This window comes from Lutjanus erythropterus, chromosome 19 (genome assembly GCF_056507025.1).
Source record: "Lutjanus erythropterus isolate fLutEry1 chromosome 19, fLutEry1.hap2, whole genome shotgun sequence".
Classification (NCBI taxonomy): Eukaryota; Metazoa; Chordata; class Actinopteri; order Lutjaniformes; family Lutjanidae; genus Lutjanus; species Lutjanus erythropterus.
This window is the reverse complement of record NC_139335.1, coordinates 21,535,124-21,558,736: the sequence shown is the minus strand read 5'-3', so window position 1 is coordinate 21,558,736 and position 23,613 is coordinate 21,535,124. Positions and strand designations below refer to the sequence as shown.

General features: G+C 39.8%; 4 protein-coding genes and 1 non-coding gene across 7 annotated transcripts; 3 read left to right on the top strand and 2 right to left on the bottom strand.

The window, feature by feature from the left end:
* Positions 1–614: 614 nt before the first annotated feature.
* poldip3 (polymerase (DNA-directed), delta interacting protein 3) lies at positions 615–9,893 on the bottom strand. 2 transcript variants are annotated; one of them, XM_084743671.1, is made up of 11 exons: positions 9,776–9,893; positions 9,270–9,313; positions 6,905–7,005; positions 5,873–6,300; positions 5,698–5,742; positions 5,462–5,539; positions 4,786–5,007; positions 3,754–3,831; positions 3,493–3,622; positions 2,314–2,380; positions 615–1,880 (listed from the first exon to the last, which is right to left on the bottom strand). In XM_084743671.1, exons 1-11 carry the CDS (start codon positions 9,806–9,808, stop codon positions 1,664–1,666), a joined length of 1,443 nt encoding a protein of 480 aa, XP_084599797.1. In that variant the 5' UTR covers positions 9,809–9,893; the 3' UTR covers positions 615–1,663. The 2 variants fall into 2 exon arrangements, with proteins under 2 accessions (XP_084599797.1, XP_084599798.1); XM_084743672.1 differs by lacking the exons at positions 9,270–9,313; positions 9,776–9,893 and adding an exon at positions 8,574–8,724.
* On the top strand, positions 9,155–9,308 carry LOC146309777 (U12 minor spliceosomal RNA). The gene has a single exon (XR_014772531.1). It is a non-coding gene; the product is annotated as a U12 minor spliceosomal RNA (small nuclear RNA).
* fam234b (family with sequence similarity 234 member B) lies at positions 9,826–18,101 on the top strand. Its single transcript, XM_084743676.1, has 13 exons — positions 9,826–9,948; positions 11,007–11,555; positions 12,271–12,384; positions 12,557–12,724; positions 12,963–13,081; positions 13,475–13,616; positions 13,775–13,916; positions 15,653–15,847; positions 15,983–16,061; positions 16,267–16,434; positions 16,749–16,869; positions 17,032–17,258; positions 17,355–18,101. The coding sequence occupies exons 1-13, from the start codon at positions 9,912–9,914 to the stop codon at positions 17,358–17,360; spliced, it is 2,067 nt and encodes a 688-aa protein (XP_084599802.1). The 5' UTR covers positions 9,826–9,911; the 3' UTR covers positions 17,361–18,101.
* Positions 18,102–18,660: 559 nt separating this feature from the next.
* On the top strand, positions 18,661–20,275 carry smdt1a (single-pass membrane protein with aspartate-rich tail 1a). 2 transcript variants are annotated; one of them, XM_084743674.1, is made up of 3 exons: positions 18,661–18,873; positions 18,982–19,166; positions 20,047–20,275. In XM_084743674.1, exons 1-2 carry the CDS (start codon positions 18,718–18,720, stop codon positions 19,117–19,119), a joined length of 294 nt encoding a protein of 97 aa, XP_084599800.1. In that variant the 5' UTR covers positions 18,661–18,717; the 3' UTR covers positions 19,120–19,166; positions 20,047–20,275. The 2 variants fall into 2 exon arrangements, with proteins under 2 accessions (XP_084599800.1, XP_084599799.1); XM_084743673.1 differs by having other exon boundaries at positions 18,666–18,873; positions 18,982–19,146.
* A 260-nt stretch (positions 20,276–20,535) lies between these two features.
* Positions 20,536–22,434, bottom strand: ndufa6 (NADH:ubiquinone oxidoreductase subunit A6). The gene is made up of 3 exons (XM_084744089.1): positions 22,260–22,434; positions 21,097–21,212; positions 20,536–20,760 (listed from the first exon to the last, which is right to left on the bottom strand). The coding sequence occupies exons 1-3, from the start codon at positions 22,396–22,398 to the stop codon at positions 20,629–20,631; spliced, it is 387 nt and encodes a 128-aa protein (XP_084600215.1). The 5' UTR covers positions 22,399–22,434; the 3' UTR covers positions 20,536–20,628.
* Between the last annotated feature and the right edge of the window lie 1,179 nt (positions 22,435–23,613).

Here is a 23,613-nt window from a genome sequence, read left to right as displayed (position 1 = left end):
CAAGAAGATATTCAGTTAACTGTCAAAAGACAACAAAAGAAAACATTCACATTTGAGAAGCTGAAATCAGAATTTTGACCTTTTTTTATTAGAGAAATGACTCAAAACGATTATCAAAATAGTTGGCAAATAATTTAATAAGTGATTAACTGTTGCATCTTTAAAAGATTCCAAACAAGATGGCACTGATATTCCCTCAGAACAATCATAAAGATTGTACCAAAAAAGTGGAGAAAAATCTAAAAGTTTACATAAATTTTTCCCACCTCAAAATACCTTTTTTTATTTTTAGTAGTTTAGAGTCTCAGTTCTGTGAAGAAGATGAGAAACTAAGTCTGTTTTGAAAAAAGTTCCTCATTATTTTGAGGAATTATGACACACAGGATCTTTTTTCATCAATGGTGGAAATCTGCTTCCATCTATTGTAAATATGTAATATATAAAGTTACATGAAAAAAAACAAACACTTGGATAAATTGTGATATCACTTCAGTAGTAGAAGTTTCATTACTTGTCTTATGTTTTTTGAAAGTCTGAATGCTGTATGTATATGACATTACCAACAATAAAATGCATCATATGTCAGGTGAGAAAGACGAGTCTCAGACAGCATCTACAAAGCTAAATGTTTAATGGCGACATTTCACAGACAGTTCTGACCTCTCTAGTCTCTTCTTGACTGACATAACAACAAAGCAGATAACAGAAAGTAATTTACAGTCCTTGAAAATAAATTGAGTGTAATGTATACTACAAAGAATTAAACATACACTGCTCCAAAACTGAACAAAGTAAAAACCAGTCACAAACAGGGCACACAAGAGTCCAGATGCAACAAGGGTGGTAAAAACAAAATAAAATATCAACATGACTGTTTGAAAACTGGTTTACTGAAATTATGATGTTTTAGTTTCTGTCCATAGTTGATTTACTCACACAAGTGTTTTCAGTCATTTTGGCTGGAAGACCTCTTCTCGGGTTTAAATTAGACACAGTTGTGGCCAGGATTTGCTGAGGATGAATTCATTAAAATACCTTATCAGACATATACTGTATCTATTGTATTGTGTTATTTCTGTGGTCTATTTTCCATTTAATTCCTATGTTCTGCACACACCCAGAAAACCTGAAAAGAGGTACAGACAGTATAACTGATCACCCATGTAGATGCACAGAACATTAAACATGTATTTCTCAATAATGACAGAGCTGCGTGGTGTTGTCAATTACTTTTTTTAGGTCTTCTTTTTTACCCCATCTCCTTTTTTGGTAGCTGGGGGTAGGTGGAATTTAACTGGAGTACTAAAAAAAAAAAAATCGAACAGACAAAATAAACAAACAAACAAAAACAAAAAACATCCCATAGATTTGGCATCCCCCACCACATTGGATTAAAACAATAAATCACATTACACTTCTTTCCACTGGTCCTTCTGAGGAAAAAACAGGTGACATTTTGGATACCACACAACCAAAAACAAGAGGTTGTGTATCCATGAATTTCACGTTCAGAGAGGTCATTTATATCAAATGTGTAAAAATCAGCTTCATATGAGAGAACACCGGCTGCCTGCTGTCAAGGTGAAAAACACAGTTTCTATGTCAACACTGAGAATGCAGTTATATGTTTATGAACAGACAGTGTATTCACACTACACATGAGTTATATCTTGATGCGAAAGGCAGTGGCCTGTGAGCTGGGGGGCTCAGTGGTGGAGGTGGACTGTGCAGTGGACTTGAACAGAGCTTTAAGGATGGTCTGGGGGTCCACTTCTGGAGTGGGCTGCGAGGAGGCTCGCTGACCAGCGGGGCGAGACAAGGAGGAGGGCAGACCGTCTTTTTTTGTACCGCTGCCTGTGCCTGGAGTGTCACTTAGCCTCCTGTGAGAGCCAAGGAGAGAAAAAAAATTATAATCATTGCGCAAAAAGCCTTTCCTTCCTTAGACTCAAGTGGATAGTACAAGCCACAAACACAGCAACAGCTAATGGCATTTACAGGCTAGACCTAATTACGTCAGCTTTAATCAAAACTTGCGAGTGATCTATTGGAAACACTAACTGTAGCTTAAGCTGAACAATCCACTCACCAAATATGTTATCTGAGTAACTGATTAATCAAAGTGAGCTAAGTATACCACTTAACAGTTTGCCAAACACTTGAATGCTGGATGGAGGAATAAAAATGGTTAACATGAATTTCAGTTGCTCAGGTTAGAGGGAAATTACTGCTCACAGGAAATATGCAAAAGCATGTGCATGTAAAAACAACAGATTCGTTTGCAGGGAAAGAATGAAGCCTCTCAGGCTTACTTACAATAGAATGGGCTGATCAGAAGTGATGACATTTCCCTGAATATGAAGGTTACACTTCATGGGTTGGCCTGGAGGTGACAAGAAGAAAAGATAACTCTAAGTGTGCAATCAGTAGAGTGCAGGCAACAGACAACTGTCAGATGCAAGCAGCGGATATTTGCAAAGTTTTTAATTAAGTTTTTTGTACAGTTTAGTCTCAGTTTTCTTTAAGAGGCATAGACGATATGTCCTGTGTCCTGTGTGTCCTGGGTTCACCTAGCTGGATAAATTTAAAAGGAAAGAATAAACATGACAGTCCAAGTCTCAATTTAAACAATGTTAATATTATTTGGAACATTTTGATGTAACACACCACAAAATAAAACCTTTGAATACATTTTTTAAAAAACACAATCACAAACAGCAGTAAATGTGTAACTCAACAGCGTCATGAACCATTCCACTGACTCACCTTTTACACCTTTTGACTCTGTTCCAACAAATGCTATCAGGTTAGAGGTGGAACAAAAATGTCCAAAAATACAAATATAGGTCTGCACACTAGAAACTGCTCCTTTAGGACACTTAATAGTATCACCACATGTGACGTTTCGCACCCAGTACTTATCATTTTTGGATGAGTCCTACGTTTGAACAAAAATGTACAACCATTGCGTGTTCCTAGGCAGAAATAACAAGGCAGCATTCCTGCACTGAACAGGCTGCGTAAAACTGAAATAAACCTTGTTTTTAGCCTAGCAGTTGTTTTGTAGTTATCTACCAAAGCAGTCATTACAAAAATGGTATATCAGGACTTTTCAAAAATCGTGAATCACAACTGAGAGAGGTCTGCATGCATACAGTCATAAATGTGCACAAAAATGGCTGTTGGGTCTGTAGTATGCAAGATAAATCTGTGGAAAAATATAACACGCCTGATGGGGACAAAAAGAAACTGATGATATACAGACATGCCCAAAGTCTATCCGTCTGGTTAATGGCCGTCCTAGTGATGCTGACTGATGCAGCTATCTCACTTGGCTAACCTTCCACACTTTGGTTTAACAAATATATACAACGATGTCCCTAACCAGCAGACTTGTCATCAGTACTGTAGTCATTGACTTGCATGCAAAACAGAAGCCAGAGCCCAAAGCTCAGAGAGCCATTTGATGTATGCGTCCTTGCCACTGGCACTCACCGTCCAGGCAGCGGTTGTTGTACTTCCTGTATGCGCTCACGGCGTCCTCTTTACGTACAAACACCACTTCAGCCACACCCACCTTCACCAGTCGTGCTCGCTTCAAGGCTCCGCATACACAGAACAGTTCCTGTGGACAAATAGATGAAGACATGGACAAACACACGCACTAAATGAGTCATCATAGCACCACAGCACTCAGCATATCACTGAATATCAAACACAGCAAAAGGTTAGCTGCAATCAGTGCGATTTACTCACAACTATGTCTTCCTCAGTGACCCGGGGATGCAGGTTGTTCACTGTTATTTTTGTCCCCTCCAAAGGACTGAAAGCAGGCTAGAAAGAAATATAACACCATATGATCAAGTTTATGCAATCAAAATGGCTGACATTAAAAAACAATGTGTGCAAGCTTGGTGGTATATTAACATGCCAAATATCTTATCCTGATAATATGTTTTTTAATCATTACTCTCATCATTATACCTTTGAGGTGATTTCTTTATTGTGTGTTGTACTGACTTTAACAGTCTACTTTAATGATAAGAGATGCTGAGATCACCGAATCACTAACAGCGGGTCATTTCAGCATCTATAGATATAACACTATAGATAGGCTAAACAGGGCCCTTAGAATTGTTCCGTTTTTCACATGTGTCTCATATATATGTAGAACTGAGACAAAGACCCTTTTAGACCCAGCAACAGTATCGTCCACTGCAATCTTTCAACCGCAACCCGTCTGCGTCTTTACAAAAATCACGACCCGGTTGCTCGAGATAATCCACAGTCATTGTTGTGAGCAGCTTCATGTAGGAACTATTTTCTTCCTACCAAACTACACCCACCAACTGTATCACTGCACAGAAGAAGCATGAATCTACAAAAGGTAATAGCATGGGATGTAAACATTAATGGTGTCCTCAGCTGAGCTGTGATGTTAGCTCCACTTAACTAACAGGTGTAGTAATATGGTTAAGAACAGTTGATGTTATTGCTCAGAAGTTTATCATCTGGGGACAACTCAGTGGAGACAAAGTATTGTCAGCCATGGGCGTCTTTGATAAATAATCAGAAGTCCTCTATAATTTATTAAGACAAACAGCTCTCAGTGTAAGCATTTTTAATCAATTAGCTTTCTAAAATATATATCAAACTTAACTTGGTTTGTGTCTCTCAAAAGACTTAATTAGTGCAAATTACACTGAATAATAATATAAGTTAGAGAAATAGGCTACAAAGGTGGGATGAGAATGCATACTGAGCTACAGATGCAAGTAGGCATGTTACCTGAGGGGGAGTAGGAGCTGTTGTGCTGGTTTCAGCTGCGCTTTGCTGGAGCGTCCTTGAGACTGGTTGTAACGCTGCAGCTGAGGACCTGGCTGCAGCCATGTTGGTGTTGGGCCTGGTGGGAGCCACAGGGACAGGAGGACGTGGAGCTGTGTACGCATCATTTTTGACCACTTTGGTGATTGGGGCTGACATGGAGAATGTGGAGCCCGCAGTACCAGACTGTACGAAGTAAAGGAATGGAAAGCTTAATTTAATGCAAATGTCCCCAAAATAATTGCAATACATAATGTTGTCATTTTAAGACTTTTTATTCCACTGATACAATGATAACAGCATAGCATGCAAGTACTCCCTTTCAAACAGAAATTAACTTTTAGTTCAGACAGCAAATGACGAGATGACAAAAGCAGCACAACCAGAAGTCCTGGCCTAGGTTTTATCTGCTTATTCGGCTGAGGCGCTGTGAGGTGAAGCGCTGTGCCCAAGTCTTACAATGGTAGGGAAAATCCTACTGTTTATTCTGGCATTATGCCGGCTAAGATATTGGCTACATTCTTATGTAAACATAAAGGGCAATATCATATGATATATGGACATGAGTATGATATTTTATAAGTCCATTATGTAATTATCGTGTCAGGCCTATGCTCAGCTGTCATGATGAAGCTCTTACCCGTGACTGTAGCATATTATTAGCCGTAGTGATCTTTATTTGTTTACTGGAGATGCCATCATGCTCATTTGACAGGGGCTGTGGGAGACAAAATTCTCCATTTTAGTACCAAGTTTTACAATCTTAGTCATTCCACAAAGGGAAATATTGTGCTCTCTTTCAGAGAAATATTTCCATCAATGCAAGAATTACTCTCAATTTTAAATGTGTAAACATAAGAGGAAAAACAGCTCTACCTGTGTAGCTGCACGTATCCCACCTGACATCCCTACTGGACGTTGCTGTAAAGAGAAACAGCAAACATTAGAGCACAGTAAGCAGGTCAGTGTGCACTTACACCTCAACAAGTACACATATGCGTTGGCTGTGCCACTCATATTCTATGAACAAAGACACATATTATAATCTCACCTGAATGGTCTTGGTTATTTTTAGGGGTGGTGCAGTAGCTGCTTGTGTCGGTGTCCCTCCAATGCTCCTCTTGAGGCTCAGCCTATCACGAGCATCCATCATTCTCTTATTATTGCTCAGCTGTGGCGTTGCACCGCCCCTCACACTCAGTCCTTGTACATTAGGGGTAAACTGCCTTGTGTTTACACCAGCAAGATTGTTATTAGTGTGTATCTGTATCTGTGGCACAAGTGTCTGGCTTTGTAGTTGGTGTGTTACTGCTGCCATTTGCGTGTTCTGTGCTGGGACACTGAACTGATTCTGCCCCTGTTTACGTGAGTTGATCATCTGACGAGCATCCTGCACTCCTCCTGCTCCTCCCCTTCCACGGATTTTGAAGCGAGCATCTTTTTGACCCAGCTTGTCTCTGGCATCTTTCACTTGAAACCCTGAGAGGAGATTGAAGTTGAATTTAGTACTAATCCCAACAACATAACAACCTCTGATCAGTTGCTTTTCATTAAATATAAGACACAAGTGATCTAGCATTTTTATTTGACTAGGCCAGGGGTCTTAAACAGCATGCCAAGACATGCTAGTGTGCCATGAGGCAAGTTCAGGTGTGCCTTGAGATTTTGTGACAACTATACATTATTATTGCAATATTCCACTCTAAAAATCACTATGCATGAAATTTTAATTTGCTTTCAGTACTTCCTATGCACTCATTTCCCAATACAGAGGTAAATACTATACCTTAAATAAAAGGCCTTTTTAAAATCCTCCATCAAAGTGAACCCCAATTATTACCATTTGTGCAGTTGCCGGATGGTGGTGGTGTAACACATCAAAGACCCTGAGTAACTGTCACATTATTTTATTCCCACCCGCACTTTGGGAACACTGCTTCTATGTGTTTCTTCCATTGGACAGGTTGATATTTTGCATGGATATGAATACAGGTATGCCTTGAAATTTGGGCTTGCCCTTTGGTGTGCCTTGGGCAGAAATAGTATGAAACCCACTGGTCTAAGCAATAATAGTGGCCATTACCTGCTCCTCCTCCAAGCCGCTGTCTGACATCATTAGCCCCAATCTTCTGCCGGGCATCAAAACTCTTGCCAATCCCTCCTGCACCTCGTCCAAACATGGGACTGGAAGAAAGAAAAAACATGGTTCTTTAAATTCCTCAGTGGTACCAAAACAACAACATCATTTACAATTCTGTAAACCAGTGTTTCCAAATCTTGGTAAGCCTTAATTTGCGCATAAATGAATGTCCTGACCATTTTTCTTCTTTCATTTCCTCATCACCTTATTATCCTCACTAGCATTGCAATGATTAATCAATTACTAAATTAAACACCATTTATTTTCATAGTCAAGTAATCAGGTTGAGTAATTTTTTAATTAAAAAAGTCTAATTTATCAAATTCCAGCTTCATATTTTCTGGTTTCTTTTCTCCTCTCTGATGGTAAACTGAATATTTTTGAGTTGTGGACAAAACAAGACATTTGAGCATGCCATCTTGGACTTTTCTGAAACACTGATCGATATTTTTCACCATTTTATAGACCGACTACAAGGTCCACAAGGCCGCAGCACACAGCAAGAACTGGGCAGAGGCTCGTCAGAACCGCCACATTGATCTGCAGTTTAACTACGCCCTGTGACAACAGAGGAATGAATATAATGGACAGACTGATCAGCAATAAAAAATAATCATTATTTTCTGTCCTAATCTTGATGCATGTTGTTCCAAACATACACACGTTAAATACTTAATAAATGAGAAATAAAAGCATTTAGGCTGTGTTAATAAGATATCTCACTGTTTTTATTTCATCTCATTAGGAAAACGATATAGAATACTTTAGACTACTAAATTACAATTCTATAATTAAAATACTAATAAATTTCTTCCATAGTCTTATATTTATTTAGTGACCCAAATGAAATCTCCTGTGACCCACCTGTGGGTCCCAACCCAGTGTTTGGGAATGACTGCTGTAGACAGTGCTCCATTCCATATTTTAAGTTCCTAAAAAGTCACAGAAGTGTTACATAAAGGCTGCTTAATAGCATAGTTAACCTGATTATCTTACTAATTATTTCTAGATTTTATTTTTTCACACAGCACATGGGAAATGTATTCAATGACTGTTGTGCTGGGCTAACTGTACTCATTGTGCAGTAAAATACTTTCTCACACACTGAAAGAAGGTCAAGGAAGTTAGTTTTAAACATGAATTTGGTCAAGCCACCACCATAATTTCACTCAGTGCTTTTAGCAATCAACTCTGTTCAATATGTGGCAACAAAAATCTGTTTTACTGTAAACATAAATATTTGCTAGCTAGCTAGCTAAGTCTGACAAGTAAAGATACAAAACCAGCAAACTGGTCTCAGCTTTTCGAGTTTCTGCGTTATCGAAACTATGTATTAGTTTGGTCACACAATAGGTTATTTTAAAAATAATTATTCCTTATTTTCCTAATTCAGCGATGAACATCTTGATACGTAAAGGCCTATAGCTATTATCTGCTATTTAGCCGAGCGTTTACGATGTAGCTACTCCCTGCTGACTGGGCTAACGTTAGCATACGACACCCAACTAGCTGCCAACAGTTCTCAATTCTCGTTATGCCTTCAAAAATCTTAGAACAAGTTGCTGCGTCCATAATAAACAAAGATTAATTAGTGCAATGATAGATTTGATACCGTTTAGCTGGCGCCTTGAGGTTAATACCGCGCTGTCGTATCACTTCATCCAAAGAGACGTCTGCCATTTTCTCACACTGCCTCACAGCGCATGTGCGCAGGAGAAGATTAGGTAGGACTACGGAAGCCCGTTTGAGGTGGAATGCGACTGAGCGGTCGGGAAGAAACGTACATTTAAAGGTTTTAATTTATTATTTGTTTATCATGTCCTTCAAGTTAACAGTCAGTGTCGATTCCGATTGGACACCACATGGATTTAGACCGGAGTAATCACTGGCCCCTAACCAATGAAAAAATCTGCGATCGATTACTTTTGACGAAATGAAAATAAGCTACATACCTCGCTACCCATGAGCCTTTGCGCCGAGTCTTCTCAACGATTTTTATGGTTTTGTCAAGCAAATATCGGTTTCCACCGCCAAAACATCACTGTACATTGTATCAACACAAAATATAATTGAATGTGCTACGACTGCTGGTATATACAAAGAACAAATCTGTTGCCAGCGACACATAGTTGGCACCATAACGGAGAACACTTGGACACTGTGCCTACACAGGTTTTCGATGTACAATTATTTATGCCTTAAACTGATGAGTAAGGAAAATAACGACGCGGGGTGACGCCCGTGTCCTCGTTGAACTTACGAGATCAATTTTTGAAAGGGCAGAGGTCTGCTTGCTGAGGTGACTCACCTACTTTGTGAGATGCCTCGCGGGACTAGGACCTTCCCTGCTCCCTACATGTGTGAAATGAAAAACATTAACAGGGAAATCAGCAGTAAAATTCATGTTTTTCAGTTCAAGTATATTTTTAAGTCATATCAAACAGAAACGTTCTTTCTGCAATGATAGTACCATGAAACGCAGCTTCAAAAATACAGTACACTGAAAGACACATATATGCTGCAGAATATACACTAATAAAAGACAAATAATTTCATCAGTGCGAAAAGGTGCACGGGTTGAACTTCAGAAAGCCAATTCTGATGTAATCTTCTACTAATAACATAAAGTAAGATATTCCTTTATTAGTATTTATACAATAGTAATAAGTGACCAAGCAATATAAATTGGAGGGTATAAAATAGAAACACTATAGACAATGAGATATATAAAATAGGAGCACAGTTGTAATGATAGTACACCTGAGTGACATACTGATATTGCACTGCATGAAACGAAGTGAAATTAAACCTAACTGAAAGAACTCCAATAGAAACTCCAAGTCCCATAGTCCAGTTGGGCAGGCGCAGATCCAACCTGCTGGATTGGTGCCCGCGAGCTGTTCATCACCGCTACCTCACGTCGCTGTGTGGCGGATCCGTTAGAGGAGAAATGGCTGCAGCTCTGTCCCGTGCCCTCAAACTGCCCGGTAAGATGCGCTTCGCCTATTTCAATAGAGAGAAATAAACAAAGAAGGCGTTCGGCGGAAAAATGAGTGAAAACACCATGAGTGAGGACAAGACGAGGTGGTGTGTGAGGGTCCTCTCCTGCTAATGTGCGCCTCATGATGCAGTTGATTCATTAGATGCGCTGGTGTGTCACACAGAGTTAGCATCTGTCCATATCATCCCAGGTTAATAAACACGTTTTGTAAAGCAGGTAATTAAAGACAATTAGGGTTTTTTGTGTATGTAGAGCAACATACTGACACATTTCTGTCAGCGTATCTGCTGTCTTCTGCTCATTAGCTAGCTGTTAGCTAACACAACCTTACCGGAGAGTAAACAAACAAATATTACATATGACCCCAAGAAAAATACTGTACTTTAGCCTTAATGCTGTAACGTTACAAATGAAACAATCAGTGATGTACATTAGTACTTGTATTATTGTAATAGTATTTTTTGTAATATTAGGGGTTTTTTTTTTATATTTTTGAGATATGTACAATTTTGAGCAGGCAACAATATTTATTACGTTTTTAAACATCAAACCTTTATGCAATCACCATTAAGATCTATTATTAGAATTATTAGTAGCAGTAGTATACATATGTTACAAATGAGATTACAAGAACACTAACTTCATTCTTATTTTTTCCCTTATGTAATAAAGTAAACTACAGTACGCACAGCATATTGTCCTGTGTATAGTTTTCTGTGCCAAAAAACAGATTAAGATAGACATGTAAAATATTAATTCATTGCTTTAAATACATTAACAGTTCTTTGTGAGAGAAATGTTTGAACACTGAGGAACACTACTTACATAAAATTCTTTATTGGATATTAAGATTCTATTCAGAGGAAATAAATTTTGCAAAATACCCCAAATAAAAGGAAGGGCATATCTGTTATGCATCAGTACTGCAAGACAATCTATTAGTCATTGTGTATCAATAATATATCAGCAGAGCACCACCCATACTTTGGCTAAGTGACTACACTGGATAATTGATCCTCACCAATAGCCTCTGTGTCTCTGCAGGGAAGAAGGGCTCAGACCTCGGTGAGTACGACCCTCTCACCCAAGCAGACAGCGAGGATGAGAGCGAAGAGGATGACCTCGTGCTCAACTACCCCCGAAACGGCCTCGGCAGAGACAGCTGCCTCAGCACAGGTTCCTCGAAGCTGCGTGGTGGCAGATCTGGAAGACTTGTGGGGGGCGGAGACGAGGTGCAGGAGGACGAGGAGGAAGAGGAGGATGAATGGAGGGAACGACTCCCCAGCAAATCCAGGCCGGACAGGGACGACATGAAAGGCATGCAGTACTGGAGCCACAGGGACTCGGGCAGGGACAGGACCGGAGAGGACAGAGGGGGCCCTGGGTCATTGGGGGGTGCTGGGATAGGGGTTCATAGTACAGATGCAGAAGAAAAGAGGATGAGGATGAAGAATGCTGTCCGAAGTGCGTTTTTTCTGGTGCCTCTGGTCTGTGCTACTTTGCTCGTGCTGCTGTGTGCATTTCTGATTCCGTGCCAGAAGGGAGAACTGGAAAAGAAGCTGCAATGGGAGAGAGCGCTGGGAGACGTGGGAGGTAAAAAGAATAATGTCAAAGTTTGATACATTGCACTTAAAGCGCTAGTGTGTTGGATTTACAGGGTTTTATTCCATGTTTTGCAGCCACCGTAGATTCTCCTACACACTTGGAAGGGGAGGGTGAGATGATGTGTTAGCAATCTGCAAACTCACCACTAGACACCACTAAATCCTACATACTGGTCCTTTAAATAAAAAAGAATTACACCAGATTTTGTTGTGATATTAAAGGTGTGTTTGTTAACTGTCCTAAAACTATGATGACACCTGATTGACACCGTAATATACACCACTGATAGTGCCCACTTTACCAAGACTTTCTGAGGAGTCTTTGTGGCTAGACAACACTGGCCCACCCATTAATTAGTCAGCTGTAATTATACAGGATTGTGAGCCTTGCTCCACCCACCTCATGTTCTGTTTGAGCATGCACTGTGAAAGTATTGTAAATACAAACTCAACAGGATTGTATCTGTAATGAGCACATAACATATTTTTTAGGAGTATTTTAGAAAACAATTGTAGACATCTCAGCCAAGAAATGTAATCATTAACGTTTTAATTACTCTTCTGCTTTGTAAAATTCACACATTTTTTCCCTCACTGCTGTTTGAAAATGTAGGTCAGCAGGACGCTTTAATCCTTCAGTCATTTAAGAAACAGCCCTACTACTGGTGGGTGGTGTTGATTTTTGTATTGTTTTCTCTGTCTAGGTGTCACTCCACGTGCACTGGCATTGTGGGATCTTGATGGTGACTCAGTGGAGGATGTGCTTCTGGGAGTTACAGAACAGTCTAATGACACCCATCCCACACAAGGGAATAAAAGTATGTGAGATATTCTTTGAAAAGGCATGGCCAATTAATCCTCAGTTCAGACAATTCATTAAAAAACTGTGTAACTTTTAATATCCCATTCTCTTCATTCTTTCTGATTTTTTGTAAATGCTGTGTGTTTTCCTCTTTTTTACTGGTTTATCATGTCCTATTTTCAACACAGTCTATAGTGCAGTGGCCCTGTCTGCACTCAGCGGTCAGGTGCTCTGGAGGAAAGTCATGCGTGAGTCTGTGATGTACATCCAGTGTGGTTTGCAGTACAGCACCCAGCCATCACCTGTTGTCCTCCTCATTGGAAAATCCATTGTCATGGCAGTAAATGGCTCCACAGGTATTCAAGCTGTATAGGTTTCTGTCAGTCTGTCTGTCTCCTGTGCAGATCACAGTATCTAATAATGAATAATTATGTGCACAAAATGTTTGTATCTGTTCTGATACTGTCTCAGTTTGTCGTCTGGTTACTCTGAAGGTTCTGCTCATATGCAAATAAGCAAAGTTAACATTAGCAATTCACATGTAGCATTCAAACGGTTAAAAACTGTGTCAAAGAGATTTCCGTCACTCCTCAGGGAAGAACCTGTGGGTGTTCCAGCTTCAAAACATCGTATCCCAGGCAGTGTTACTTCCAGACCTCCAGGGAGACTCAGTACCAGATCTGCTGATAGCTACCCTGCCTGCAGATGCAGAGGTATACCTGTGACAGCCACCTCCCTTTGTTCTATCCTATACACATACATACAAGTTATGTAGGTGTTCTACATATAAGTTACACTGCAATGTGACTATACTTTGGGAAAAACACTGAGTGGGGCTTTTAAGTAGGGTTGCATGATTTTTGCTCCTCTTTCACAGAGGCTCACACTGTCAGCTGGGATCGATTAGTAAAGGAGACAGGCCAAACACATAACATATCTAAGCACAGGAAACAAGAGAAGAGAAAGTTGACTGAGCTACCAAGCTTGTTCAACTGCAATTGGAGCACAGAATTTAAAAGGGGTGGGACTGATGACATTGTGAGCCGAAAAGGTCATGTTTCCAGGCTTTTGCATTCAGCCCTCATTCTGCTGTGTTCGTTGTACAGTATCTCTCCATGACCTTGATCTCTGGGCTGACGGGGACGAAGCTCGAACATCCTGTGCTTTTCAACCTCACTTCAGGAAAGTTGATGGGTCCTTTGCTGCATGAGACACAACAAGGAGCTTATTACATCCTGTTTGGACTAGGTAAAGGAATAAACATCACTCTGAAGAAGACTCAAGAGTCACCTTGTGTGATCAGGCCATTGGCATATGTTTAGCTGAAATAGTTTAAGTTAAGTTAATTTATATTATACATACTATTTTAACTGCAGTTTTACAAGACTTTGTGTCTTTTCCATCAGGTAATGTCAAGGCCATCTCTCTGCGTGATATCTACTTTCGTGCCACTGGCAAAATGCCCATGACTCAGGCAGTCCAAAGGAACGACACAGCCTGGGAGGGACTCAAGAAAAACAGTTCCTCCTCCTTCATACACATTTACAGGTACATCTCAGTGAAAATGTTAGACGTGTAGATCCTAATTCAATCTTAAACATCATTTTATATTTTAATATTTTTGATATCTGCACTTTAAAACTTTAAACATATTGCAGTATTGTGATATTGTATTGCTGTAGTTTTCAGTGTCTTGATCTCGTAGATTCAAACAAGAAGCATCTTAGATCATCTTAAATAATAGAAATATCCTTAAATCATGACAATATTTATACCATGTTGTCCAAAAAAAAAGTACGAAATCATTAAAACACCTACAGTTTTGTAAGCATGTTTTAGTCAATGAATTCAGGAATTAAAAGCTCTCCGTGGCGGCAAAGCACGTCTGTTTTTAGGATTCCAGAGAAGCTATGAGTGAGATCAGTTTACATAGATCTGAAAGGAAAAAAAAGTGAGGAGAGGGAATGGTGTTACTAGACTTAGGAGTCACACTACCAGGTGATAGGTAGCTGATTTGTATAGGCATAGTATCAACTTCAATGTAAGCTGCCATGCTGTCAATCTACAAATATAGTATGTTATCACCAGTGATCTTGGTTTCACTGCATTGCATGTGTTATGGTTTAGGGTCTGGCTGTTGGGCTATAGCCACAGAGTTTGCTGTAGCCACAGTATTTTTTACAGCCTAAATATTTATTATTTCAAATTCAAACGCTACCAGATCCAAATGCTATTGAAATCTCGAGAGTCAAGAATTTAAATGAAGCCTTTTTACAATTTGATGGCTGCATTAGAGCAGCAATGGTTATGTGTGGGATGGTACAATTCACAATTTCACTTAGCAGACACTTTTATCCAAGCGGTGTACATCTGAGAGCTAATACAACACAAGCAACGATCTAGTCAGGAGAGAATACCACAAGTAAGTGCCATAAAGCAAAGTTTGAGTCTGATATGATGTAGGTGCTTACAGGCAGTGCAGGAGGCAATGCACAGAATGCAAAGGGTGCATCCGATTTTTTTTTCCAGTCTATCAAGTGCAGAGGTGTTCATGAAAGGGCTGGGTGTTCAGTCTTTTCTTAAAAACTGAGAGGGACTCTGCAGATCAAGCAGAGTAGCTCATTATACTAGCTACAAAAGTGAAGGGTGCAGCTAGCAACTTAAGGCCCTGTTGGGGTGGTTGTCTCAGGCACCTTTCATTGGCAGATCATAGTGAGAGGAGGGAGCGTAGACCTAAAGATAGTTCAGGTAGGCGGGGAACTGTTTTGGTGGTGTTTTGTAGGCAGTCGCCTGGGTCGAAGCCAGTGGAGCGATCTGAACAAAAGGGTGACATGCTGTTTTGGTGTGGTGGAAGACCAGACATGCCGCTGCATTCTGGATCATCTAAAGAGGATTGAACGTACATACAGGGAGGCCTGCCAGCAAGGAGTACCAGTAGTCAGTGTGTGTGATATTACAAGAGCCTTTACCAGTTGTTGTGCTGCATGTTCAGACAGATCATGTCTGATCTTCCTGATGTTGCATGAGTCAAATTGAGTGACCGAACAATCAAGGCCACGTGGACCTTGAAGGTTAGTTGCTCGTCACTCATGTCACCCAAGTTTCACTGTGACTTGTTTTACAAACTGACTTGGCTTCAGTTAGAAGATTCCTTTGCTTTAATAACTGGGAATTACTTGGGGAACATTGTCTTCAATTTCCTTTAATGAGCAGTTCACTACTGGTTTATTAGACATTTTACAATGATACAAGTCAAAATCTCACTGTTGTTCTCTTGTTTTTAGGGGATCTGAGCCCATGGATTTCCTGCTCCCTCTTGTGGCTGGTTTTGGCAACAACCACAACAGGCTGGACACTGCTTCTAACGTCAATGCCTCCAAAAGTGACTGGGTGCTGGTGTATGGCTCCAGCAAACTGTCAGTGCTCAGGCAGAAAGACATACATAAAGAATGGACTTTTAACTCGGCTCCCATCAACAGGTAAAGACCTGCATTTCATGGTGTTATTACTGACTACACATCTGTTACTGCCATCAGTTATATTACTCTTATGACGAGACGAAATTCAGAGAATCAGTGTGACATTTTCCTAAAATGTTTCTTTGCCTGTTGCAGCCAACCAGCCCCAGGACACTTCAATGATGATGGAGTCCCTGATCTTTTCATTCGGCATTCAGCAAATGGTATCATGCAGGTAAACAACCAGTCCTTTCATACAAATTAATGCTAGGGCTTGCATGCTACACAAATATGAGTTAAACTTCTCTTTTTATGTTTGTCAGTACTGAGTTGTGACAGACAAATCACAAGAGTTTGAGTCTTTAATATGAAATATATCTTTAACTCACTTCTGTGTTTCCTTAAATTGTGTCATTTTTCTCCTGTTTTCTGTCTCTCAGGCACAGGTTGTCGATGGGGCAAATGGACATCTTCTCTGGACGGCAGAGTTTGTGTGTCCTTACCTTTATTTGGAAACTTCAGCAATCTCCACCTCAACTGGCCAATCAGCTTTCCTCTTCTGGGCCAGCGAACCAATCAAAGCACAAAAGAACGTTCCCAAGACAACTGTGAGTCTGCTGTAGAGGATGAGAACATTTTTTAGGCAAATTAGTCAAGGTCTGTTAATAGAAAAACAATATATAGAACAGAAAGAGCCTGCTGAGTATAAATTATGTGCACAGCTTTTTATATATGATTGTCGTTGAGTTTGGCAGTGAGGCATTAATGTAGAGAATGCCATTTTCTTCAATATTAAACTAACAAACAAATAAATAAAAATGGCTATGAAATAAATCCTGAAAAAAATGGATTAAAATGCAATTCCATATTAATGAAGTACTCAACTCTTGTAAATAAAAAACTGCTCATACTGTCTGTTTAGGTGGCACCAGGTGTTGCTGCAGCAGAGCCGCTCATAAGAAAACTTTTCCTGTTGCACCCTGCATATCCCACAATCCTTCTGGAGCTCACCAGCACCACAGACACCACAGTCACGTCTGCAGGTAAAACTTTATCATTCGCTATTTACGAGTGACTGCCAAGCTGTCTTGAAAAGTCTAGACTAGATGAGAAAAATACGCCAACATAGTAATTAGACAGTGACACACATGAAGGAGTAATACCAATGTTTTAACTCCTATTTCATCCTACTTGGTCTCTGACAGTGAGTTATCTGGAGCGCCAGAAAGACGCCACCTACATCACCGTATCCTCCCGACCTACGCCTGATTCGGAGCCTGGCGCTCGGATAGTCAAGAGCATGAGCCTCAGAGCGGCTATCACCAAAGCACAAATTGTCAGACTAGGAGAGAGCAACAAGACCGGGGAGCCCGTTAAACCTGGCACGTTTGAGATCAACAAGTTCTTCCGGCGTTTGTCCTTTAAGCACCAGGTGAGGAGATCGAGTCAGCCATATTTACTTGAGGCTTACATTCAGTAATGTGTCCCGTGGGTCTGATTGATTGATTACATTCTTCTTTTTTTTCAGAGATAAACCACCACTGCTACCACGCTCCATGTTACAGGAAGCAATACCACTAAACGGATTCACGCAAGGATGAAAGGGACAGAAGTTGTGGACAGTTCTGCACTATGGAGACTGATGAGACATTTGTTTGGTACACTAAGTATGAATTTAATTTCTGGTACTTGAGAAAGAGATTTTTCTGTAAAAATATTATTTATAGGTAGGGATTTTGCCTGTATCTTTTGGTTTTTATTATGTTATGTACGATGAAAATGCTTATTTAAATTATTTAACTTACCTTTGGGGGAGTCTTAAATATTTTATAGAGTGTTTACGATTGTTTTGACTTGATGGCCGAAGAACAACTTTAAACTGTATTTTATTACTGACAGTGAAGTAGGACAATGCTGATGAAAGAGCATGTACATGTGTTTACAGTATGCCTCACTCATATAGCTCTTCCAAGGCCAGTATATTCATGTGGTGTCATCCCCCAGCCGTCACATGCATTTTTTTTTTTATCATGAAGCCACTAATAGTGTTCTTTCTGCTCATCACCAAGTTCAGTAGTGTAGGGAGTCTGTAAATATTAAATGCTGTACAGTATTTATTGATTTGCTCTAACATTTTGATTTGTTGATTTATGTTGTCAGATTTTTTATTGTTATATAATTAGTTTTTTTCTCTTAATATGTGGCTGCTGATTATGATTACGCGCTGATAACTTTACATATCACAAGCAGAAGAATGAAAACAATTGTTACTGCATCATGTATCGTGTGTCGTTTGTTTTAGTGTTTTTGTCTTTATCTCGAGTACTGGATTCATAGAAATTGTGCAGACAACTATGAAGGACAAAAAAATGCCATGAGCATATGTAAATAAATACGTGTAAATAAACCAAGATATGTAGAAATTGGGGCTGCAGCTAATGATTAATGATTATTTTCGTTATAAATTAAGCTGTTGTTAGTTACTAGCATTTAACCACCGTCACCATAAAACTTAATGGTTAAAAAGTTTTATTTGGAATATCTAATTAACATATTTAATTACAATATTCATACACTGATGGTTTGGCAATATTGCCTTCCTTGACATTTTCAGTATGCACCCTTTTGCCAGCTCCAAATGTTAGTTAGATTTAGTAGTAATAAGCAGTAACTAGATCTTGCCAAATAGTGATCCCACATCGATGTGTTTACAACTTAATTATAACCCATTTATAAAGGTGGTGTTATTGTGAAGTGGTACCTCATTATTATTGGATAAGGAGGTGTCACGTGTGTTGGTGGCACATGGTGGCGCTGTTGAAGCTCCACATCCAAACTTAGCCAAGTCGTTTTCCGCATTGCCGCAGCGTCAAAAAACAAGCGCTGCGAACATGGCGTCGGCTCTCGGTCGCCTGGCCCGGCTGTCGGTCCTCAAAAACACTCGCGCCTCCCGTTGTACCCCCTCCACGGGGCCGGGGAGGACCGTGACAGCGGTCCGGACCGCCGTGTGCACTTCGTCCGGCGCCATTCTGCCCAAACCCAAGAAGGTGAGTGCTGCTGTGAAGGCTCGGTGCGGTGTGTGTGTGAGACCAGCCGCTTGACATGAACTAACTTAGTTGTTTCTATGGTGGGCTGTGTGACGCCGGGGGAAGCAGACCCCCTTCGGCCTTTTCCGGATCGCTCTGGTAGTGGTGCCCTTCTTGTATGTGGGGACTCTGATCAGCAAGAACTTTGCTGCGCTGCTGGAGGAGCACGACATCTTCGTGCCGGAGGACGACGACGACGATGACTGAGGAGAATGTAGGCTTCCTGTCCGTCAGGTATCAGCACAGTGGACTGTGTCAGTCTGGCAAAGTAGACAAACACACACACACACACACACACACACAGTATGTGCATGTGCTGCTCTTGAGGTGCAGATATGGAGACATAGGTGCCCCCCATCAGTATACTGATTCTGCATAAGAAACGTGCATCCCCAACCACTATAAATAAAATAGGCGTAACAGCCCTTTAATCAGTCAGAGTTCACTTTTTCTCAAACCACAGTTCATTACATGTCAAATTTATTAAAGCTCACTTTTGCCAGTGTGATGAGGAAGAAAAGATCCAGCACGTCTATGAGAAACTTAAAAAATTATCTCAAAACAACGCCTTGCTTATCTCAAAATAATCAATTAGTATATCAAATAAATGACTTGGCATCTCAGAATAATGAGGCAGTGTTTAAAAAATGATGATGTATATATCAAAATAATGAGCTGAATGAATAAATCATATTAATGGCCTGCACCACATTCAGCCCTGACAAATTGTAGCAAAACATTTGAACAGAAATGTGCTGCATTGAGCACCCTGTTGTTTTTATCTAGAGGAAATAACTTGGTAAGGTGCAAGTTATTATTTAGAGAAGGTTTTTCATTATTTTTGAAACACTAACTCATTATTTTGAGATGCTATCATAATTTTGACATAATTATCTTTGAATCATTATTATTAGTAGTAGTAGTAGTCATGGTAGTAGTAGTATTTTTATTTTACAAAATTATATTTGCAGCTGTACATTTTTTTGTTTTTACTTGTTGCTGCTGTTGCTTGTTTTTGCACATTTTAGTCATTTTATTTAGATTGTAAGATAGTATGTATTAGGGGAAAAGGGTAAATACATGAAATAAGAGAAATAAATCAACACTCACACTCAAACTTTTTTTCCTCCACAGGTTATCTTGTGTTGTCACTACTGCTGGGATGAGTCTATGAACCCCTGAGCACATAAATGCCTTCCTGGTGTTCGCTCTGCTGTGTTGTTCGAGTCGCCTCTGTCTGCACTGGATTTAGGGTTTTTGCTGTTGTCGACGATGATAGGGCTGTCTCAGGCTGATCGTATCGTACTGTATTTGCATGCACTACTTCAAGTCTTAATAAAGGGAATAACGACTTAAAACTGCAGCACATGCTCAAGTGCATGGTGGTGGCATTTGTTCATTCAAAACAGAGGTCACAAAATTAGTCATAAAAAAGTGCAATATTTCTTTCTTTTTTCCCTGCATATATTGTAGATACTTGACTAAAACTATGAGGACATAAACTTTGTTGAAGACACAAGGAATCACCAATCACAGAATAATCCTAATGGGTAACTGAAAAATCCCTGCATATACACACAACAAAAAACTTTGATTCTGAATGAAGACACAAACATAGGTATGTGAGTTTTAAGTGTGTATTTACAGTAAAGGGGAACATCTGTCACACTGGACACAAGCAAAGAGGGGTCAGAGATCAGCAGACAGCTGCACAGTTCACGGGTCATGACCGCGATAGAATTTGGACAGGAAGTCAGTGGGACGAGGTTCCTCGGTCTCGTGGAAATAGCGCATCATGTGGGTCTTCTGCTTCCAGACGTGGATCGTTTCCTGGAGTTCCATTTTCCCCTGGAGAGTCGATGGCAAACAAATGGAAAATATTTGAAAACACTCTGAAAGACACAGTATGATCTTCCTCTACATAATAGCCCACATCTCCAAGAACCTAATTACCTTTGGTTCCATTCCATTCAGGTCAAACAGAGTCAGTGTGCTTGTGCTTGCAAATTGGTACATTAAAAAGGCTCTGCTACACAAAATGGAATGTAACCTTAATTAGTATCATTGATTACACTTGTTTTACCATACTATATTATAACAATATGGCTGCCGTGAAAAGGGTCTGTTACAAAATTAAAGTGATCACGGATGATGCATCACAGATCAGTTAAAGGTTGTTTTTACCTTAATGACCAGCATGTCAATCACACGGGGGTCAGTGACATGCTTGTTTTTGTCGAACATCTCCCTCACTTTGTCTCTTCCCTGACGTGTTGTGATGTCCAGCTGAAACATTGCCACTGTAGAGAAACAGGTACAAACAAAAAGTCATTACGTTTTCACCACACCAACTTCATCCAGGAACTAATTTTGAAATTATTATTATTTAATTTGTTTTTATTTTGAAGAACATGGCTGGTGTTATTCTAAACGTTTCTACTGTCAACAATACCCACAAAAAACAGCACTGATCCATTTCTGGGATCATGGGATATGTTGAGAATTTAAAAATATCTCCTGCCTCATCCTAAGTTATTATAGGACCAATAAGGCAAACAGTCTGCAGCCTAACAGAACAATGTAAACCAGCCCATTAGTGTACCTCATGTATTAACCGGTATTGAATAAACAAACATCATATAAGATGACCAGACTAGAAAACATGACACATTTCATACAATCCTCTTTAGGACTGCAATGATTAATGACTATTTTCATTGTCAATTCATTCATTCAATTCATTGCCAATCAAAGGTGATCGGTGTTTCCCAGAGCCTACAGTGACATTTTGTCAACAACCCAAAGATACTCAGTTTACTGTCAAGGAGGAGTAAATAAACCAGAAAATATTCACATTTGAGAAGCTGTAATAAGAGAATTTTTATATAAAACAAACAAACAAACAAACAAAAAACAGCTATCAAAATAACTGGCAATTAATTTAACAGTTGAAAACCAGCTGACTGACTGTAGCAGTTCTGGCATCATTATCTAAAACTGGATGGACAGTCCAAAAGTAGGAATCCACAGAAGCATTGATTACCATGGAGGAATGCATCATTAACTTAAAACCAGTATCAGTATTTAACAGTTGCTACCTTACTAGAAGCGGGAAAGATTATTGGACACAAACCTTATACAAAGATATGAACACTTGCAGCTTATGGTTTTGTTATCATCAATTTAAATGACGTCAAACGGCGTCCTTAAAATTAATTATGCTATTGTTAGGTAAATGTTTGCTAGCAGCTGATGTTAGTCATTATGTTGAACCTCCACATAGACACGACCTTGACGCCTGCGCTGCTTTTAAAGCACTTCTCGCCGGACACAGCGGACTAACATACCTGTGTTCGGCACCTCTCGGTACCAGGCTCGGTACAGCTCTCGGACCCTGCGCTTAGCTTCGTCCAGGTCCCGGCTAAAAATCGGTTTAACCACTTTAGCAGCACCGGCCGCAGCTCGAGTGGCCGCCGTGGACGCCATGACTGCTGTCACTGCAGCGTTTCCTGTTGTTCTTAGTCTGTGGTATCATGTTCATAAACACTGTGCTGCCACCTACTGGACTGGCTGCTCCACCGCAGGAGGCGGTCACTCCCTTAATATACTGTAAATACTGCTTTATATATGAACTAGATAAACCCACAGCAAAAAGATTCTTACATGAAACTGCTCACAAGGTCTGTGAATTATGTTAAGTATTTATTTTTATTTATTTATTTATTGGTGCTTGGAGCAACACAGGACTTCTGACATCTAGTTCTGTTGTATTGGAGAGAAGGCAGACATCTCTACAACCAATATCTCCAAACCTCTGCAACTCACATCAAAACTATTTAGATGGATAAATAGCTCTACAGGCCAGGGTAAAAATAGGTATTTTTGATTTTTAGCGTGAACTGTCCCTTTAATGTTGGGTGGACTGGGGACAGTTGCGGGAATTATTATTACTCCAATCAGAAACGCACATGCTCAGTTTGACACTCTTGCCACCAGAACGACATGAGACACATTCAACAGCCGCTGCTGTATATAGTAAAAAACTATTTTTAAGATGTGTTTTAGGAGGTAGAATTTGTTCATGGACTATATTTATGTCACATTGTCCTGACCTTTTGTATGAATTAATCAAACATTGTTTTTTTGACTTTTAAGTGGCATGGTTAGTGTGTGTCAAGGTCAGTGTGTCTTGCTAGCACTTGATGTTCTGTCATGGCTGATAGGGTGGGTGCAACAACTTGTTGCAATCGTCCCCAGGCTAAGCAGCCATATCAGCACAGACCACACAACAGTCCTTTTCAACATGAGTCATTGTGAGGTACATAAATGATTAGTTCACCCAAATTAAAAATTGTATTGCTTTTTTTCAACACACACAAGTCAGTGTGAGGTAAGTTAAGTTATATAACAACAGTTCACACACCGGGGTGAGACAAAAATCAGCTGCAGTTTTATACAATAAAAACATTCAATAAAAGTTGTTGCATTGTTTCATTCTTCCTGTCTCACACTGAAAAAGAGATGAATAACATCTGTAACATCTGCACATTGGTTTAATGACTACTTCCATTAAAATTTAAATTGTGAATGATATGTCCTGTGCAATCATCTTAAAATGTTACAGGTAAATATCCAACAGATGCCATTGTTGATTGCATTAAAATTTCAAATTTGGTAGACAGCCTAGTCCAAATAGTCCCT

Excerpts from the sequence above, each read along its gene's own strand:
- poldip3 (XM_084743671.1), bottom strand. The coding sequence starts at position 9,808 with ATGGGACTTGGAGTTTCTATTGGAGTTCTTTCA. Across the intron at positions 5,008-5,461 it reads ATAATATGCTACAGTCACGG|TCTGGTACTGCGGGCTCCAC; the intron begins GTAAGAGCTTCA and ends TACTTCGTACAG. Across the intron at positions 1,881-2,313 it reads TCTGATCAGCCCATTCTATT|GAGGCTAAGTGACACTCCAG; the intron begins GTAAGTAAGCCT and ends TGGCTCTCACAG.
- fam234b (XM_084743676.1), top strand. The coding sequence starts at position 9,912 with ATGGCTGCAGCTCTGTCCCGTGCCCTCAAACTGCCCG. Across the intron at positions 13,617-13,774 it reads TTACATCCTGTTTGGACTAG|GTAATGTCAAGGCCATCTCT; the intron begins GTAAAGGAATAA and ends CTTTTCCATCAG. Across the intron at positions 16,062-16,266 it reads CAGCAAATGGTATCATGCAG|GCACAGGTTGTCGATGGGGC; the intron begins GTAAACAACCAG and ends TCTGTCTCTCAG.
- smdt1a (XM_084743674.1), top strand. The coding sequence starts at position 18,718 with ATGGCGTCGGCTCTCGGTCGCCTGGCCCGGCTGTCGGTCCTCAAAAAC. Across the intron at positions 18,874-18,981 it reads TTCTGCCCAAACCCAAGAAG|ACCCCCTTCGGCCTTTTCCG; the intron begins GTGAGTGCTGCT and ends CGGGGGAAGCAG.
- ndufa6 (XM_084744089.1), bottom strand. The coding sequence starts at position 22,398 with ATGGCGTCCACGGCGGCCACTCGAGCTGCGGCCGGTGCTGCTAAAGTG. Across the intron at positions 21,213-22,259 it reads CCGAGAGGTGCCGAACACAG|TGGCAATGTTTCAGCTGGAC; the intron begins GTATGTTAGTCC and ends GTTTCTCTACAG. Across the intron at positions 20,761-21,096 it reads TTGACATGCTGGTCATTAAG|GGGAAAATGGAACTCCAGGA; the intron begins GTAAAAACAACC and ends TCGACTCTCCAG.